The following is an 18465-nucleotide window of genomic DNA, read 5'->3' as shown; positions in this document are numbered from 1 at the left end:
CCAAACTGGGGAAATCAGGACCCCCAAATCACTGGCAAACTGGGACCCCTAATGGGTTCAGTGTTTAGAGATGTCTAAATATGCATGCTGAAACCTCTCTCTGGGCTTTACAGAGCGCAGACATTCAGACATTTTCTTCATGGTATTTCTTTGAGAGACAGAAAGCGGAAAGATTTTTATGACCATTTTTTGTTAAGGCTTTGAAATACACAATCATTGTGTATCTCGGGGGTTGGTGAGCAGAGGATGTCATCGTCATCGTCATCGTCGAGGTCCAAGCTCCCACTGCTCCTGTATGGGATCCTCCTGTGCAGCTCCTTCGCTCCTCTCCCAGTCATCAGCAGTAAGAGACAGAGCATCCAGGGCGCCGTGTCACTGGTTCGGGCCAGCGGCAGCTCCTGGGACAAGAGGGAGGTGACAGCTAGGGATGGAGAATACCTGCTCGGGATCAAAAGACTGAGAAGGCTTTACTGTAACGTGGGCATCGGCTTCCACATTCAAGTCTTACCAAACGGGAAGATCACAGGCGTGCATAATGAAAACAGATACAGTAAGTACCTTTTTGCCATTTCCTGTTGAAATCCATGTAAAAGCAAGCAAATAACTGATCATTAACCTGGACACATTTAACCTGTCCAAGATCATGACATGAAGAACTGGAGAGAGAATTTTGATTTGAGTGAGGGCAGTCTGGATGAGTGATTCCTAAATTGTTAGAGATAGTCATTTGTCACTATTTTTTAACTAGTAAAGCTCATAATATTTAATTTAATGTACACAATGTGTGTTTTTTTTTTGTTTTTTTGGTTTGTCAGGACCTGCAGACTCACTGTAATTAGGCTTGTTTGATCAAAGAATCAATCACCAGTGATCACAATTAGATTTCTCTTGGACCACATCCTGTCATCTGTGACATCATGCTGACATCACCAGTGGAATCCCCATAAGATTACGGTGGCGGCTTTTTTTTCTTTTTTTTTTATAATAATCAGGTGCTGCAGTTGGTGACTTTGGGGGGGGGGGGGGGGGGGTGGGGGGAGCTGGGGTACACCCTGACCAATAGAGACAAACAACCAGGGTAACCTGGCTCATATGGGGGGGGGGGGGGGGGGGCCTCCTGCTGATGGACGGGGCTGGGTGAAAGGAGGAAAAAGGAGGAAGATAGGACAGCTGGGAATGGAGGAGAGGAGGAGAAGGACATGAACATGATCACATGCTTTATATGAATTCTTGTCAAAGTGATTTAGTAAGTTATAAAATTGAGACGCTGTCCTGATATTCACATGCTCCACAGGAAAGAAGCAGCCTTGTATAACTATATTCTACGACTCATGTGTGAACAATGAATGTAATGCTGTCGAGACCTGATTTAGTTTCGTTCTCATTCAGCTGTTGCTTGTGTTCATTACCAAGCACAGGCTGCTGGCTCTCTCCGCTGACACTGGCCCATGTCACATCGGGCAGACAGACATGTTGCCCCATCAGTCATTACAGATACCACTGATAGGTTCACAGCATGAGATCTGTGTGAACATGAGATCACACAGCTGTATGTGGGAAATATGCTTCACTGAACAAGCCAGAAAAGGTAAATGTACTTGGAGGAGGGGGGGGGGGCGGGGGACCCAGGGTGACGTGTGCGTCACGTGTGGTATATATCCGTTTGTGTGAGTGTGTGCGGCTTAGATTTTAGTGTAAATGTGTTCAGAGACACTGAGTTTGGCCGGACAGCTCAGGATCAGCTCAGGATCAGCTCAGGATCAGCTCAGGATCAGCTGAGTATCCAGGCCTCAGCCTCGCTGTGCGCTGACAGTGCTGCAGCTTTCTGGATGATTTCCTGATGTTCCCGCTGCCTGTGTGGTAAACTTCAGTTTAAACCAGTTTAAACTACTGACAGTAAACAGAGCATGGCCCAGTATTCATATCTGAAGAGCATTTCCCCTGAGATGCCCAATATACCATATACTCTGTTGCGCATAAAGTTGGAATAAAATATATTTTAACTTCTCATGAATGTGATTTATTCTTGTTCTCTCGTACTGTATATAAAAACAGAAATATTAACACTGTCCAGGTCCTTTCCTGCTTTTCCTGTTTTCTGACTGTACAACACCAGTGGTCCTTATGGTGCAGTATCAGTGTCCCCATTAGTCTGACTTCCCTTTTTTTTGATGTAAACTATCTGCTGCTGACCGTGTTTGTGTTTCATCCCAGCCCTTCTAGAAATTTCCCCGGTGGAGAGAGGAGTGGTGACTCTGTTTGGGATGAGAAGCGGTCTCTTCATCGCCATGAGCGACAAAGGGAAACTCTACGGCTCGGTAAGAACCGATCAGAACTTGTTCCGCTTGTACCTCACATCTCTGCATTGTACCACAGGTGGGCTTGAGATTGCAAAAAGCATTGCACCCCTCCATATCTTCATGCTGTAACCTGCCATTGGCGTTGAATGTTCACTGAGGTTTGGAAGGAAGTAGATCCAGGAAATGCTGTGAATCTTGACATAAACAAATTTGATCTAATTTCAAATGTCCATATTTCCATATGTCATGAGGCCATCAGGCGTCTGATGGAAACACTGATTTGTGGCACGGCTAAAGACAGAGCTACACACATGTCAGCTTTACAGTGCAACTTATGTTACCAGACATGTTTTAAAACACATATGCTCACTTTCTAACATTAATTCATGTCTGATATATATAATAACTGAATATATACATAGAATTGAACATCTTGAAACTATGATCAGGTGATTTTAACATGTGGATGATGTAAACACTGCTGTCTGCTGCTCCTGTCTCATGTCCCTCCATGTCACAGATAATTGTAGGTCATGTTCTTGTGGCCCTGAGCCGTAGGTGTGATGTTTTCTTTGGTAGCAACGGGCCAAAACACTGGACTGATCAGCTTTAGTTAAAGTTGTTTAGAATGCTGACAGAGACGGTTTTCTGTTGTCTCTTGTGTCCTGTGTGTCTCTTCACCTTCCCCAGGGCCACTTCAACGACGAGTGCAAGTTCAAGGAGACGCTCCTGCCCAACAACTATAACGCCTACGAATCAGCTGCCTACCCCGGCATGTACATCGGCCTCGGCAAGACCGGCAAAACCAAGAGAGGCAACCGGGTCACACCCACCATGACCATGACACACTTCCTTCCCAGGATATGAATCCTAAGATAAAAAAAAAAACTCTCAGCAGAGCAGAACAAAGCACACAGCCACTGTCTGCTCACATTTTCCTGTTGGACTCCTCAAGTTCTCCTTCTGCAACCAACATGGCAGATCACCAGCTGTGTCCGTCTCACCTCAGCATAGTGTGTATAGTTTAACAAATGGGAGTGTAGAGCATCCAGAAGCAGGCAGCTCTGTATGGACGGCTTGAAATCTCTTCAGCCTCTGAGGTAGCCACCAGTGCGACTGACTCTGGACTCTGATCAGTAACACGAGGGCTCCTGATCCTGAACTGTCTGCATTATGTACAGAGAGCCAGATTTTTACTGATGGCATCTTTTAGGCTACAAGGGACTTGATGGTAAATAATAATATATTTTAAAGAAATCTCTCGTTGCCTTCACAACCACAAACTGCTGCTCACCTTCCCCTCCAACAGCCCAGAACGCTCCCGGTTAAACATCTGAACTGACCTCAACCGGTCAAGCACCAGCACCTGTCAATCAAGTTCAACCCTGGGCCAGTGTATTTTAGCATCGTGTAACTGGGGGAGGGTCATAGTTTTACTGTTGTCAGGGTTTTTCTTTCTTCTCATGATAAAGTGATGTATAAAACCTCTTGTTTTCAGGTTCAATCTGAGGCCAGATCTCTTTTTTTTCCCCATTAGCTAGCGAGTGCTAACAGCAGCTTGTGTTAATGTAAAACTCCTTTGGCAATAAATGAGTCATTCACACCAATGTGTGCTTTGTGTTGGGAGACCCACAATCAATAAACAGTGACCTGTACCATTTTATGGCTGAAGGAAAATACTTTTTGTTTTGATTCGAACACCATGAGACGCCAAGGGCTGCACCTAACGATTGTTTTACTATCAATAAACCTTCCAGTTATTTTACTATGATTTCACTATCATATTTGGATAAAAAGTTCACTAGTTATTCCCATTGTTTCCCAGTAGAAAACAATGTCAGCTGCCGGAAACAACTCAAGTCATGTGACCCACTGACTTTTGGATAGCTTGCTAGCTTCCCTTGCTGTTACATTTGTTTGCTTTGACCTCAGCAGTCAGTGTGCTGGGATACTACACCTGTACCTCACTGCAGCAGGGTGAGGAGTTAAACCACCGGAAGTCCACAAAGATTTTCTGTGGTGTGAGTGATTTCAGACCTGATTTAGCGACTGCAGACGGCGACGATGGAAACTCATCAGCGTGGCTGCAGCTCACACTGTTCTGCTGTCATTCACTGAGACCGACTAGCCATGACGTTTTAACAGCTGACGTGAAGAAATGAAGAAATCTGACACCCGACAATCTTGCTCATGATTTATTGTAACATGTGCAGTACTGACAAAAAGAAAATGCAGTGCAGACACATTCTTTTAATCAATGTCAGGATTCATTTTCCATAACACAAAAAAAAAAAGAGATTATCCAGAAATAAATACCTGGACCGGACATATGTGGGCCTGAATTGACAAGACTAGACTGAAAGGGTGCATTGATTATTATTATTATTTTTTTACAAATGATCACCCACAGTGACTTAGTGCTTTTAAAACAAATAAACATCCATCACTTAACTTAAAGGACTACGCCACTGAAAATCTATCCCCCCAGCTTGTTGTGAATCAGAGCCGACGGCAGCCGCTTTCATCCGCAGAGATGAAGGCCGCAGCCTCTGCCACCCCCCACCCTTCAAAGCCTTACAGCGACTTGATCCTCGAAAGCCAGATTTTTCAGTGGATTGTTCCTGTGAGGGTGGAACGCCTATGGAGCCTGCGTGGTTCCCAATCCCACAGCATTTGCATAAGCAGACAGCAAACTGATAACCTGCCTGGTTTCCAGAGTGAGCCTGGCTTCAGTCAGCCAGTCCTCCACCACTCTCCTAGCCTCTCCTCTCAACTGGTTCACCAGTTTAGCTGCTAACTCCAGATCCCCGTGCTCTAAGCAGTAACTAGCATATGACAGAAGCCTGAATGGGTCTAGGTCCTCACTACTGAGCTGGGTGGGCGGGGCTTCCTGTTTAGCCTCAAACAGGAGCGCGGCTTGAAGATAGGACAAGAAATACTGGTACAAGGAGTTGTGAGATTCGTCAACGAGGGCGACCCGGCGAGCCAGTGATCGTAGGGAATTGAAGCGGGCGCGGAGAGAGGCCTCGCTGTACACGCCGCGCTGGAGGGATTCTTCCGGAAGAGCCGACGCCAGAGCCAAGGCGAAGTCACTGTCGTGGCAGCTGTCTCGCACGACCTGAGCGGCGCTCTCGAGAGGCACGGAGGGCGAATCGGCCTCGGCAGTCTTTAGAGTGTAGCTGAGAGCCTCCACAGAGAGCCAGAGCTGGTGAGCTTTACGGGCCTCCTCCTCTGCTATCACGTGGCCTGCATTAAAAAAAAAAAAGACAGGAAAGGCATTGACATGATGGGGGTTTCATAGAGCACCATTTTCAAAGCTCCTACCCAAGTCCATACCTTTACATACTTTCAAGAGATCAGAACTATCTTACTGTCTATGGCCTCCTCCATCCCCTTCAGTCTTGCATAGGCAGTGTTCATATCCAGGGTGAAGTTATCCAGCTGCTCCTGGCTCAGCTGACGGTAGCGGGTCTCCTGCTCCAGCATCTTAGTGCTCAGGACCTGAACACAAGCCACAGCAGAGCCTTTTTAAGGAACGCTTTTACAGCTTCAACGGGCTGTCAGACACACACACCGCAACAAGAGAACAGCAATGTAAAGAGCGCAGTAAAATCTAGGACAGTGTTTAGGGTTTGGAGACCTGCTCTGCATCGGCTCTCAGTTCCTGCTCCTGGACTTTGAGGACATCTTGGACGTGGTCTGTGTGAGCAGCTGCCTGACGCCGGAGCTGAGTCCTCATCTCTGCCTCCATCACTTCCCTTAACTCAGACAACTAGACACACACACACACATTTTATTTATTATTGGTACTGTCTAGTCACATTGATAATAACGTTCCATTGATAAATGTTGTCTCTGAGAAGCCTTGACGGCTCCAAATAGGTGAAAGTCTATAAACCCTGAACCCCCCCCCCTCTATCCCCTCCATACCTTCCTCTCCTGCTCCAGCCGTGCCTCCTCCTTGATGTGCTGCAGGCTGGTGCCGATGGCTTTCTCCGTGGCTGTCTGGTGCTCCAGCTTCTGCTGCTCCAGCGCTGCATCGATGTGGATCTGCTCTCTGACTCTCTGCTCGGCCAGCTCTCGATTCAGCTGGTCGATGCGCCGGTGTGCATGGGCAATCAGGGCGTTCAGGTCATCCGCTGACAGTTTACCAGCTCACACACACACACAAAGACACGGAGAGCTCTTTTACAAACATGTCTCTTTCGTATAAAGAAGGGACACTTATGCTGTCCCTGATCAAGATAAGTGTGTGTGAGGTCTTACTGAGTCCCTTCCAGTTGGCCTGGATTTCTGGAGTAAGGCTGCTTACTTCCTTCTGGAACTGTTGTTTGGCTTCATTAACCAGTTCAGTGTACTGGGAGACAATCTTAGCTTCTGACTCTGCAGACCGCACCTACATGCACACACACAAACACACACACCACACACACACCACACACACACAGGCTTAGGAGAAGTTGAAGCTCTGGGTTTACCTGCAGCTCTGTGCTGCACCCCTTTAGCGTAGATAGATACCTCAGGCTCATGCTAACATCGGACTGGACTGGACTGGACTGGATGAAGTTTGGCTCTACTGATAAAGCTGGTGTGACAGGACACCTGTCCCACCTGAGCAGGTGTTTCCAGCAGCTGGAGTGATGTTAGCAACAGTAAACAACAACACTCCCACCATGTAAGACAGCTTTATGTATTGGTGATATAGCTGCTTGTACATAATGTGCCAAAAAAAAATGTCCTTACCTTAGCGACCACTTTATCCAGGTCCACCACCATGTTATGGAGGTTCTCCTCTGCTGCTAAAACCAGTGGACGAGCAGCAGTGACCTTCAACCCTTTTGACTTCTCGATCACTGACTTGAGACTGTCCAAGGCTTCACTACGAGGAGAGAGACATGGGAGAGTTGGGGGGGGGGTGAGGACAGTTTGAGAAGATAATGGGCACACAGTTCCTAAGGATTTCCTGTGGCCAATCACCTACTCCGTGGCCAGAGTCAGTCTCTTACTTGGCTTTCAACAGAGCAGTCCCAGCATCGTTCATAGCGCAGGTTCTATCAGCAATAGCAGCTTCTAGCTCCTTCCACTGGGCTGACTTCTCCTGAGGCGGAACCTGGATATAATAAGAACTGTAAATCACTCCGCTGCACAACAATAACATCGCATTTCTCTAGGATAACAAAACAGGTGCAAACAGAAACTGAACCAAGACCAAAACGAGGGATGAGAGTCATCATTCCCTGTCCATCACAGTGACAACGCTGTCCCTGGCGTATCTGCCTTCAGACCGGGTTCATATCAGATAAGGGCCCCGCCCTCTTGAATTTTGGCAACCAATCAGAAATGACAAATGGCAACCTGTGATGGTCTGAACTTTTTGGTTTGTGGAGGTCTTTAAACTCTCTGTGTAACAATGAGCTGTGGTTCCCACCTGTACCAGTAACCACACCACTGTGCTGTGTACCTCTTCATCCATGGCCTCCTTCAGTTTGTGTATGTGCTGTGTGATCGCCTGCAGGGCAGCTTCCTGAGCTCCAATGGCCTGCAGAGTCGCCTTAGCTGAGCTGGCCAGTGACTCTTCAAGATTGGCTGATACAGCTGCAAGACAGGCAGGCAGACAGACAGACCGTCAGACAGAGAGAGACAGACAGGCAGGCAGGCAGAAAGACAGACAGACAGGGGAGATACAGTTCAACAGCCCCACAACAAACCTCCAAAATGATCATATGGTTGAATTAAAAACTGAATTCACCGCCTTCACGAAGGAGGATTTACTGCGGTTGGATTTGAATTAGGTTTAGGTTTAGATAGATGTACCTGTGTGTGTGTGTGTATCACTTTTATGAAAATCATTTTCGTTGCCAGCCTACTTGCTAAAATGTCCTGTTCCTCCTGGTCTTGTTGAGCCAGCCTAGCTGCCACTTCTTCTACTGGGCGTTCTTTCATTGGCTCTGTTGCTGCAGGGTGAACTGCTGCTGTCACTGGTGTGTCCTTATGGTCGTGGCACTCTTTGCACTCCTCTGAAGAAAGCACGCACACACACACGCAGAGACACAACTCACTGAGTTATTTAGCATATAGTGCACCAAATGAAGGATTAGTAGTGTTTCTAAAGGGTGAACTTCTCAAAGGGCCCAGTGGTGGAGATTGTGTTACCTTTGACTGTTGCTGCCTCTGTGTCACATGGAGCAGGGACTGACGGGACCTCGCCGATGGCGGAGATGATATGAGTCGCCTCTGCTGAAGCCTCTGGATGGGACACAGATACAAAAAGGTACAGGCAGTTGGTTGCATGTACATGAGCATGTGTGGCAACTGAGTGCTCCATCATGATGCTCAAGTTTTTTTGGAAAACAAAAAGAAAAGTTATAAAAAAGTTACAGAAGTTCTAATTAAAAATAGATTTACAAAAAAATGACGGTCAACACATGTCATTCAAAGCTGGAGTGCGGAACTTTTACATATAAATGACACTATCACTTAAGTTTTAAATCTGTGACGACATTACTGCGTTGCTGCTGCACTGGAAGCAATGCTGCTTTTTTTTTTTTTTTTTTTTTTTTTTTGGCAACAAACAACAATTGGTTTGCTGTGCTGAGTAATACAGAATAGGCTACAGCAAACAGGGCCTATGACAGAGCCTATGGTGGGAAAAAAAAAACTACGAAGTTCCAGATATAAAAAAAAAAAAAAGAAAATAAATAAAATAAAATAATATAAAATAAAGAGGAAGGATTACAGCCTAAACAGGAAAGCAATCGATGGCAAGGACAAACATGGATGGCATTTTATGGCATTGTTTTGGAAGTTTTGGAAATTTCTCTGCATGTTTGCAACTATCTCTTGCACCGTTTCTATTTCTGCTTAGGCTTAAATACAGACTCATGAGAATCTGGATGAATAAATGAAATTGTAGAATCTAAATTTGAAAATGCAGTTGCCACCGTGTCGCCGTGTGATGCCATCTCTGTGTGTTGCCCTTAATGGTTTCATCTCTAAATTTCTAAAGCGAAACGATGCAGCATCACAGCGTTCTAGAGAGAAGCTACGGTACGACAGAAGACAGCTTACCCTGAGGCATCTCTGTGGAAGCAGAAAACAACAGAGTGCACATAAAACACTGATATCTTAACAAAACTAAATACATACATCCATTTTTTGGACTTGCCCCAAGATATTGTTGTTTTGGGATGATGTGTTTTCGCAGCCCTCACCATTGTACTTGGTCAGGGTGTGATAAAGTGCCCAATATTCTAAATACTGGGGGTCTATCCAGAAGGATTTGACGGAAAAGAGTAGGAAATATCTTCTCCAAATATTACTGACTGCAGCACTTAAATGTATTACTACCAAGTGGATGAAACCAGAGCCGCCGACATATAATACCCCGGATCGAGATCAAGAGTCAGGGAAATTTATTATATGGAAGAAATTACATATTCTCTGAGGTTTCAAAAGGAAACATTTACCAAAAGATGAGGCCCCATGATTGCTTCATTAATGCGATGAGTCCCCCTTGTTTCCCCACAGTGCGCCTTACATCCTCTCAAACACACACGCATCATAACAAAAACAACTTGCTCATGGAAAGAATGTAGGTAATACTGCAATGTACAAGTGTACAACTGAGCGACTGCTGTAACAGCAGTGCCTTACAGAAGGCTTTTTACCCTCTATGCTCTGTGCAGGCGGTGCTGGGACAGGACTGGTCTCTTTGGCTGGACTTTCTGCTGCCTCCTTCACCTTCTTCGCCGACTTGGCTTTGGCTGCCTTCATGTCTTTTTCCATCATAGAAGGAGGCTGGGCCTTCTCCATCTAAAACAGCAGAAACAGCAGCCATTATAACTGAGGCCTACTGACTCAGAGCGTATCTTGGCAGACATCAGGCTGATGTCCTGTCAACACAAAGAGTGCAGAGGAATCAGTGTGCAGACATCAGTCATTATCACAGTAGCTGAAGTGTTTTCTACTGAGTACCACTTTTATTATTAATGCTGAAATGTTTTGCACATGCACTTCAGGCCTAAAAAACTTCTAGTGTACTCTAGTACTTTCAACCAGTGTTGCTCACTGGTTGAAAGTAGATGAAATTTAAGTTCCCAGGATAAATTGTAAGAAGCACTATCATACTGGATTGAATCTGGGACATCATTGCCAGTATCCAGCCCTACAAAGGAGTGTATTTTTCTCTTTCACATCCTGCTGTAATCTGAATACAGTCTGATCAAATGATAAATAGATCCAAGCTGAGCTCAGCTCATTGTCCAGACACGCTGTGAATCTTTCCTGACCTGCTTCTTGACTGGAACGCCGCCATCTTGGGACATGGGTCCCAAAGCCAGATTCAGCAGCCAGTCAGAGTAGGGAACATTGTTCTCCACGGCCGCTCTGAACTTGTGGTCCCATTTGGCGTAGAGTATTGTGCCTCCGATGCCACCGCCTACTGTCACCAAGCCGGCAGCAACCACTTTAGAAGCACCGCTGTGGTTGGAAGAAGACAACAAACGATAGATATGAATCTGAGGTCAACATGTGAAGGGTTGAACGTAACGTGCAAGGTCTTTAATTGATTGATTAATATTAAATACTGCACAGTTTCATCTCTGTACTTGGTGTATTACCCGCTCTCTCCTGATGTGTAGTGCCGGCAGTGTTGCAGATTGGTTAGAGGGATTCTCCCACGGCTCTTCTACAGAGAGAGCAGGAGAGGAACAAGGAGAGAGTGAGTGAGGAGGAGAGAAAATCAATACAATTAATGTTACACCTCCAACATCTGAAACACACACACACACACACACACACATACAGGCACACACATCCACTATTATGTGTGGTAGATTCAATCCTGGCTAACTGCACATTACTCTTGGCTTAAAGCAAAAAGCCACAGCTGGAGTTTGATGGTCTGAGAAACAAAACAGTTCCACAACCATGAAGTCTGACCTGTGGAAAGCTGTGATTTTGCTAGATTTTTAAAAAAAATATGAACCATTATTTCAGATTTTCCTTTTCTTGGGCTGATGGGCTGCTAAATGATAGCATAGCAAACACTTTGTTCCCAGATATAGCCCCAGTGTTTCTGAGCAGTGAAGCACACTTACAAGTATGGTTTGACGGATTTGGGAAATACAGCTGTGTTGTGCATGCGTGTGGAGGCTTGTCAAACAGATCATTTGTAATGTATGGGCTAATGGTTCACTCTCGATTTTGTCCTGGAGCAAGAAGAGCAACAAGCAGCACATCCCACTTGTGCAAACACAAACTCCACGATAACAAAAGCTGCTGCAGACGGCCGATCCAGCTGTGCAGCCGTCAGCAGAGCCTGATGTCAGAAGATGCTTCACAGGGAAGGATGACTCATTCTGCTAAAAGCCAGGAAAAGATGTTTCCTCACATCTCTCAGCTGATGGCTGAGACAAAAGAGACCAGTGAGGGGAAAGTTCAGAGTTCTCTTTGTTTGATATGTTATACATCCTGGTGCTGTTTAGAGTCTCTGTCTCACAATTTGAGTTTGGTAGAGAGTAGAATCCTATTGCATTCAGCTCTACTAGATGTTTTTAAAGAGGTGATATAAAAATAGTTTCCAAATCTCACTCTCAGAAATATATCCATCATTATTAGATTTGTCAAGCTAGCACAATTTTCACTGAAAACAAACTGTAATAACCAGAAGAAACTGTTATTACATTATGCACTATTACATTGTTGTTATATTACAGGCAAGTCACTGAAAGCATCGCGAGTCTATAGTACATATTTTTTTATTACACTACAGTGCGCAGTGCACATCATCCACAGAATGACATTCTCAGCTTCTACCACAAGGCGGAACCAGACGCCCGCAGCCAGTCGTGTGTGCTGTGAAGCCCCTGGGCTCAGACCTAGTCCTCAGTCCTAGTCCCTCCTGGACCGCGATAGTTAACTTTCACCAAATGTCACTCCGGATCTTTTCACGCATGGAGCCGACAAATACAAGCACATTTGCGGGAGTGACGTTCCGGATTGCGACGGTAGTTTCGGGCAGAAATGTGGCTAATTCAGCGCCGCGGGCAAACACGGACCGTTAGTCACTTTTTGAAATGTTAAGTCTTTTTCCTCTTTTGCTGACACGAAGTAACAGAAAAAGAAGAGACACCCCACACCACCACCCAAAACACTTAGCTAAACTCGTTAGCCTCCTTCTTAGCCATCTGTCACTGGAGGCTAACCAGTTAGCTCTGACATTGTGCTCATGTCAGAGCTAGCTGCTGCTACTCATCGGCTCTTTCTCTTCACTACTTCAGTAAAGAGTCTTGTTACTTCTACAGTCTAAAGTTAGCCGGCGGTTTAAGGTTAACAGTGCAACCTGTCCACAATGAAATCCGCTATGGCACCTTGAGCCAGGCTGTGGGTCACTGAATGACAACATGCTAAAGCCGACATGCTAGCTCACGGTGGGTCAGGGGAGGGTCGGCTGCGGCTCTTACCCGAGCTGTGGCATTAGCTCCTCTCAGACAAGCCCTCAGCATGGTCCTCAGTCACTTTATTCTCAAATCCTAATCGATTTAACCTGCACAGTGGCACTGACTCTGCTCTCCTCCTGTTCTCCCCTTTCCTTCTCCCTCTTCTTCTTGGTGTTTCTTACTTGGTATAGGTAGTTTGAACGCTAATGTGTGCAACACTGCCTCCCTCAGCCAGAAGTACGAATTAATGCAGGCTTCTCATCTGGAGAGCGACTGGAGATGCAGGGACTATTACATTAATCGATTAGTCGATCAAAAGAAAATGAATCAGGAATTGATTTGTAGTTTAAGTCACGTTATCATGCAAAAATGCAAAAAATATATGATTCCTACTCTGAAAGGTAAGAATTTGCTGAAATGTCTTGATAAACATGACTTGTAATGATTTTACCTTCTATTGGTTGAGAAAATAATCATCAGATTAATCAATAATGAAAATAATAACTCATTGCAGTTTCAGAACAAACCACTGACAAACATCCGGTAACATGAAACAGACCCCCAGGTAGTTCATCTTCATCATAATGTCATTTTCCCATTTTCTGTGGCTTTGGTCTGAAAGCTAAGATTTGGCAGATACTCATGGTTTGGACTACATGCAAATTACATTCCCAGAACAAATTCAATGCCAGTAACCTTAATACATCAGGTAGAATAGATATGAAAGTGCAGTTCTGGTGCTTCTGCAGCTGAAGTAACTGGACTAGTTCTAAACTTAATACAGCAGTACACATGGAGCAGTGGGTTAAGTGTTAGCCTTTGGGTACTACCTGAACAAAGCTGACCTACTGTTTGAACTCAGCAGCAGGCCCAGCTCTAAAACTACGTTTTAACCAATCAGTCACACCAGGACGACAGGATGAGTAACAACCCATCAACGTTCTGATCAGAAAAGACAATGAGACATTCAAGTTTTTTTTTATTTGAAAGTCTTCACCATGAAGGAAACAGCAATAAGAAACACAGAAACATTTGTATTAAAAAACAACCCATGTAAAAAATAAATCACAGCCCAATAAAACTGAAGGAAAGCTATTCAGTTTTTAAAATTCTCCTGAAAAAAAAAAAAATCTTGCCAATATGAATCATTAAAAGAAAAATACCTTGCCTTTGGTTTGCCTATCCCCTTTTAACTACTTGGTGAACCCTTGGAGCTCAGTACAATCAGGGCATGCTTTAACATTTTCACCTAAGAGACATCAACACACCCGAATGTCTGCTGCGCCAGGCCACAGATTAGTGCTGTAAGTGTTTTTGTGAAGACTGAATCCTAAACCATTTAAACTGACGAGGCTTGATTTAACATGCAACTTGAAAACCACGTGACAACAGAAGACTCCCTGAGCAGATTAATAATCTGTGAAAGGTTCTAACATATGGGTTAAGAAGCACTAGTACAAATAGAAAAAAAAAAATAAAAATACTAAAGCTGGTACAGTGCTGAACCAATAACAACCAGCTGAGACACAGACACAGCGTTGTGAAAGCTGTGCAGATGCGGAAGTGCCTCCAGCAGACCAAGTAGCCAGTACCCGGAACAGACTCACTCTAAGTGACATGATGGACTGTGGTGAGAGGTCAGTGTTGCAGGGAGACGGCTGAACCATCTGAGATGTGAGTGAACGTGCTGTAATGTTCTGGAGAAGGCCAATAAGGAGCTATGGCGTGTCAGGCTCCACGGCGGTGTCCGTCTTCTGTATTTTAACTGGAGTCCCTGAACAGTCCTCACCCTGAGCAAGAGAGCACAAGCAATCAAGTTTAAAGCTCTGACACAGTTGTTAGAGGTTTTTAGTTTAGTTTTTTAGTCGATTTTTAGTCAATTTCTAGGGGATGTCATTCATCCATTATCAATGGAAACAATAATGTCCATATACTGTGTAGTGAAGTGTATATCTGCAGACAAATATGGCCAAAAAGACTGTGCTTATCCTCATGCTCTGGACGTGTATCAGCTGAACACAGTAAACAATGTTCAGTTCTTAGGAAACTTAACAAATGATCTCCTCCTGCACTCACAACAGCTTTAGATTAGCTTCAATTCTACTGAACACAAGTGACTTCATCAAACTCACCTCCAGTGAAAAGCTGTGCGATGTGACAGAGGCTGGGGCATTCTGGGAGTCCGAAAGGGTTGGGAAGTCGAGCTCGATGTCCATTACATCATCAAGACCCAGCTCCTCACTGCAGGAACAGAGGACAAGGCAACACATGAATACCACCAACAGCTGATTGAGACAAAACGAGTCATTGATTAGCCAGTCCACAACGACTTTGACAATTCAGTAATTATGTTAGCCATCTTCAAACAAAAATAATGATAAACATGGAGTTGGTCAGACAAAAGAACTCAATAATCTTGCATGTTTCAACAATAATCGTTTTCCTACATGTTATCAAGGACTTTGTCTTGGCCGTCCTGTGCTGGGGGGTCCCAAGCGTGCAGTTTGACCTTCCATAGTTTGATCTGCTGATCCCACGAGCGACGGCTGTACTTCCTGAACTTATTGGGAGTCTTTGGGTGGACGCCCGGCTGACGCATGTGTCTGGAAACACAAAAGGAAAGAAGGAAAAATGGGAATGGGGAAACCTTTGTCATGTCATCTTGGTTTTTAGTTCATCTACTCTTCAGATTCTTCAGAGATGATGTTGACTGAAGAACAAAAACTACTAATGGCTTTATTTTTAAAAGCATTCTCGCTTTACTTTTAAAAACTGTACTGTAAACAGCACTGTATATGCTCATAATAGTTTTAGAAGGTTTGCGTATATGTTTGTGTAGACCTACTTTGGAACTTCCTTGATGTATCGGTCGTAGGCCAGTGTGTTCTTGCCATAGTTGATCTGTTTCTGTCGCCGTAGCAACACAGCTTCATCCGTCTCGATGTTTTCTCCCTCTCTGGAGTCACAGCTGCAGCAGACAGACAGGCTTAGCCACATTCACACACATACAGACCCCAACAATAAAGACACAACATGCTGCTATCCACTGTGAATGCAACCACCAAAAAGCAGTCTGTCCTGCCAGAAAGAGACAACATGAGGAGGAGACATACCTTCCAGAAGAGCCAGACGAGGTCCTTCTCTCTCTCTGGGTGACCTCTGCACCCAGTATCCTCCTTCTGTAACTGAACAGAATGCACACACACACAGTCAGTGAAGCCCAGCACTCACTAAAGAGTAAATTAATCCAAGACAAAGTCACTGAAATAAAAAAAAAGGCTGGTTACCGCTGCATGTCTCTATGTACATCCCTCTTCATCTCATCATCCTCTACCTGGCTGCCCCAGTCAGCCTGTCTACCACAGCGAGACACTGGGCCTGTGCTCTCTGGTGTGGTGAAACTAGGGAGGAAACACAAGGCATAGGGGAATGTAAGTCTTTGATGGAACAGTAATAACAGATGTACTTTTTCCTCTGGGATCACTTCAGATACGTGAGAATCTTACCAACTTCCAGATATAAATGTAAATCTACTTGTATTATAGGCAAATAATAATAATGTTACCTGGCAGGTCTGTTGTCAGAGTGCCTGTAGCTGCTGTCGGTGTGTCTGCCGTTTTCTCTGTCACCACCTTCCTCCTCTCTGTTGGCCCGCAAGCTTCCATCAACCCCTCTCTTCCTGCAGTGGGACCACCGACACCTGCTCCTACGCAGGGAAAGACACAAGAAAGAACTGGATTCAAACATACAAGCATAAGTTCAGCTACATTTTGATTGCTTTTCTTTACAAGCATATCTCAAGAGAACCTTTCTACGTGTGTTGAACAGGACTGCGAACAGGAAAATGAAACCTAACAAAACAGCTTTGATTGGGCAAACAATACTCAGCAAAGTTAGCCCTTTGTGGGCTCAAACCTGGTTTTAAGGTTCAGCTTAGAATCGGGTTTATGGAAATGTGTGTTTTTTTACCCTAAAACCTCTTGGTCCTGATCTGCTAACTGTCAATGAGCCGCGCTGTTACAGGTTTGGATCTGAGGACGTGTTGCTCTGACAACAGTCGCTGATTCTTAAAATATTCTCGCGGTTCGAGATTTTAGATCAATTAAATATCGCTTAGACAGAGCTTCGGTTCGGTATGGCTGGATGCAGCCCCACTTAAGTCCGCTGAAAAGACATCCTTAGCTTACGAGGTTCTCCCGCCAGCTATACGAGCTACTCCCTATTGTTGTGACCATCTGTGTAGCCCCTCCATTATCTACCCGACCCTGTTCAGGGCATCGGTGTGGCTGAGGCCTGATCGTCACCACCGGCCATAACAGTTCAGTGGAATAGCGAGTAAGTGCAGTCAAATAACCCCAGACTTTACTCTACTTTTGTTAGCTACGGTGCTCAGTTCAGCGCGGTTAAACAAGCTCTCGGCTACTTGCACACACACACAATGACAAAGTACAAAGCAACACGGGGAACAACTTTGCAGCTGTCAAGTGTTTACCGCCTTTTTCTCTGCCTGTCTTCCCACGCCACCAACGACCAAACAATAACCGCCACAGTTCTAACGTCGTGTCCCCCTTGTTCCCCGAACAATCCAGAACCCAGTATCGTCTACTCCTGGGCTCCTAGCTCAAACCCCCTCCAAAACACAGGAAGCTAACCATAATGCTAGCGTAGCGCAGGCACAGCGTTATAGAAAGTAATTACACAAACAGTCTCCCAGAAATGAACAGCAAACGTGTTATGTAGTTAGACATATACGAGCTATTCTAGACTTTCAGCGAACCTAACACAGCCTCCCTCCCGTCCAGTGGATAGACACAATGGCAGCTCCTACAGACGGTGTCCGCGGCGGGTCAAACTACAGTCAAACGTACCTTTCGTCATACTGGCTACTGTGACCATCGTGTCGTCTGCCTCTGGTCCACTCAGACATTTTCACGATTATAACGACTATCCGGGACAGTGAAGTATCTCTGCAGTCAGCTGAGGTGCTCTCCCGCGGCCCACAGTCTACAAACACCCGCCAACACTGAAAGACGCGCGACGCCGAACAATCCAGCAGGTCATGTGACCGGAAAGGGCGGATACACATGCAAATCCAACAGGCCCGCTGGAGGCGGGCGGTGTTTAAGAGCTGACGGTAGCAATAGGCTACGGGCAAGGACGGACACTTACCCACAGGCCTTACTGTTACACAGGCAGGACTGGCATAATGTGAAGCACTCATACTCCTCAGCCTGAAGTGTACAGACTTTGCATGGGGCAGCACTGGTGGTGCCTGAGAAGACACAATTACCAGCAACACCACCATGGTTATCTCTTTAAATATGAGCTGATTTCTATGAGCCAGACTTTAACCACTTCACCAAAACACCACATGGATCTGAAGATCCATAAACAGGAAGAACAGGATTTTCATTTATCATTCCAGCTCACAGGGTCACTGTTAAAAGAAGAACACCACTTTGTTCAATTTGAATTATTTATATTTTCTCAGTGTGAGATTTTATGTGGACCCAGGTACACTGAGCTTGTGAAGGGGGAAAAGTAAAAATGTTAGTCAACAGGTAGGATTATTATTTCAGGGAGCAGAATGACAAGCAGGAGCGACCCAGGTTAGGTTTACAAGCGGAGGGAGCTAACATTCTAAGCATCTTAAAAGTGAACTGGTCTTTTAACAGGAAACACATTTAACTTTAAAGGACCAAAATGAGATTGAGACGTTTATGGGT

At 45.1% G+C, this 18465-nt stretch overlaps 3 protein-coding genes across 4 annotated transcripts; 1 reads left to right on the top strand and 2 right to left on the bottom strand.

Moving 5' to 3' along the window:
* Positions 1–246: 246 nt before the first annotated feature.
* LOC121188922 (fibroblast growth factor 4-like) lies at positions 247–3167 on the top strand. Its single transcript, XM_041048867.1, has 3 exons — positions 247–550; positions 2215–2318; positions 2991–3167. Exons 1-3 carry the CDS (start codon positions 247–249, stop codon positions 3165–3167), a joined length of 585 nt encoding a protein of 194 aa, XP_040904801.1.
* Positions 3168–4482: 1315 nt separating this feature from the next.
* Positions 4483–12903, bottom strand: immt (inner membrane protein, mitochondrial (mitofilin)). The gene is made up of 14 exons (XM_041047911.1): positions 12764–12903; positions 10919–10986; positions 10589–10778; positions 9968–10112; positions 8454–8546; positions 8168–8317; positions 7762–7895; positions 7307–7410; positions 7044–7179; positions 6567–6696; positions 6231–6454; positions 5941–6072; positions 5672–5801; positions 4483–5546 (listed from the first exon to the last, which is right to left on the bottom strand). Exons 1-14 carry the CDS (start codon positions 12803–12805, stop codon positions 4939–4941), a joined length of 2286 nt encoding a protein of 761 aa, XP_040903845.1. The 5' UTR covers positions 12806–12903; the 3' UTR covers positions 4483–4938.
* An 802-nt stretch (positions 12904–13705) lies between these two features.
* LOC121188262 (stem-loop binding protein) lies at positions 13706–17779 on the bottom strand. 2 transcript variants are annotated; one of them, XM_041047912.1, is made up of 8 exons: positions 17608–17779; positions 16305–16445; positions 16027–16140; positions 15853–15924; positions 15585–15707; positions 15187–15342; positions 14872–14980; positions 13706–14529 (listed from the first exon to the last, which is right to left on the bottom strand). In XM_041047912.1, exons 1-8 carry the CDS (start codon positions 17664–17666, stop codon positions 14458–14460), a joined length of 846 nt encoding a protein of 281 aa, XP_040903846.1. In that variant the 5' UTR covers positions 17667–17779; the 3' UTR covers positions 13706–14457. The 2 variants fall into 2 exon arrangements, with proteins under 2 accessions (XP_040903846.1, XP_040903847.1); XM_041047913.1 differs by having other exon boundaries at positions 15853–15918.
* Positions 17780–18465: the final 686 nt, after the last annotated feature.

Source organism: Toxotes jaculatrix, chromosome 10 (assembly GCF_017976425.1).
Source record: "Toxotes jaculatrix isolate fToxJac2 chromosome 10, fToxJac2.pri, whole genome shotgun sequence".
NCBI lineage: Eukaryota > Metazoa > Chordata > Actinopteri > Toxotidae > Toxotes > Toxotes jaculatrix.
This window is presented reverse-complemented; position numbering and strand designations above follow the sequence as displayed.

Excerpts from the sequence above, each read along its gene's own strand:
- LOC121188262 (XM_041047912.1), bottom strand. The coding sequence starts at position 17,666 with ATGTCTGAGTGGACCAGAGGCAGACGACACGATGGTCACAGTAGCCAG. Across the intron at positions 16,446-17,607 it reads AGTAGCCAGTATGACGAAAG|GAGCAGGTGTCGGTGGTCCC; the intron begins GTACGTTTGACT and ends TTCCCTGCGTAG. Across the intron at positions 15,343-15,584 it reads TACATCAAGGAAGTTCCAAA|ACACATGCGTCAGCCGGGCG; the intron begins GTAGGTCTACAC and ends TTGTGTTTCCAG.
- immt (XM_041047911.1), bottom strand. The coding sequence starts at position 12,805 with ATGCTGAGGGCTTGTCTGAGAGGAGCTAATGCCACAGCTCGG. Across the intron at positions 10,987-12,763 it reads GAGCTAATGCCACAGCTCGG|AAGAGCCGTGGGAGAATCCC; the intron begins GTAAGAGCCGCA and ends CTCTCTCTGTAG. Across the intron at positions 5,802-5,940 it reads TGAGAGCCGATGCAGAGCAG|GTCCTGAGCACTAAGATGCT; the intron begins GTCTCCAAACCC and ends GCTTGTGTTCAG.
- LOC121188922 (XM_041048867.1), top strand. The coding sequence starts at position 247 with ATGTCATCGTCATCGTCATCGTCGAGGTCCAAGCTCCCACTGCTCCTG. Across the intron at positions 551-2,214 it reads GCATAATGAAAACAGATACA|CCCTTCTAGAAATTTCCCCG; the intron begins GTAAGTACCTTT and ends GTTTCATCCCAG. Across the intron at positions 2,319-2,990 it reads AAGGGAAACTCTACGGCTCG|GGCCACTTCAACGACGAGTG; the intron begins GTAAGAACCGAT and ends CACCTTCCCCAG.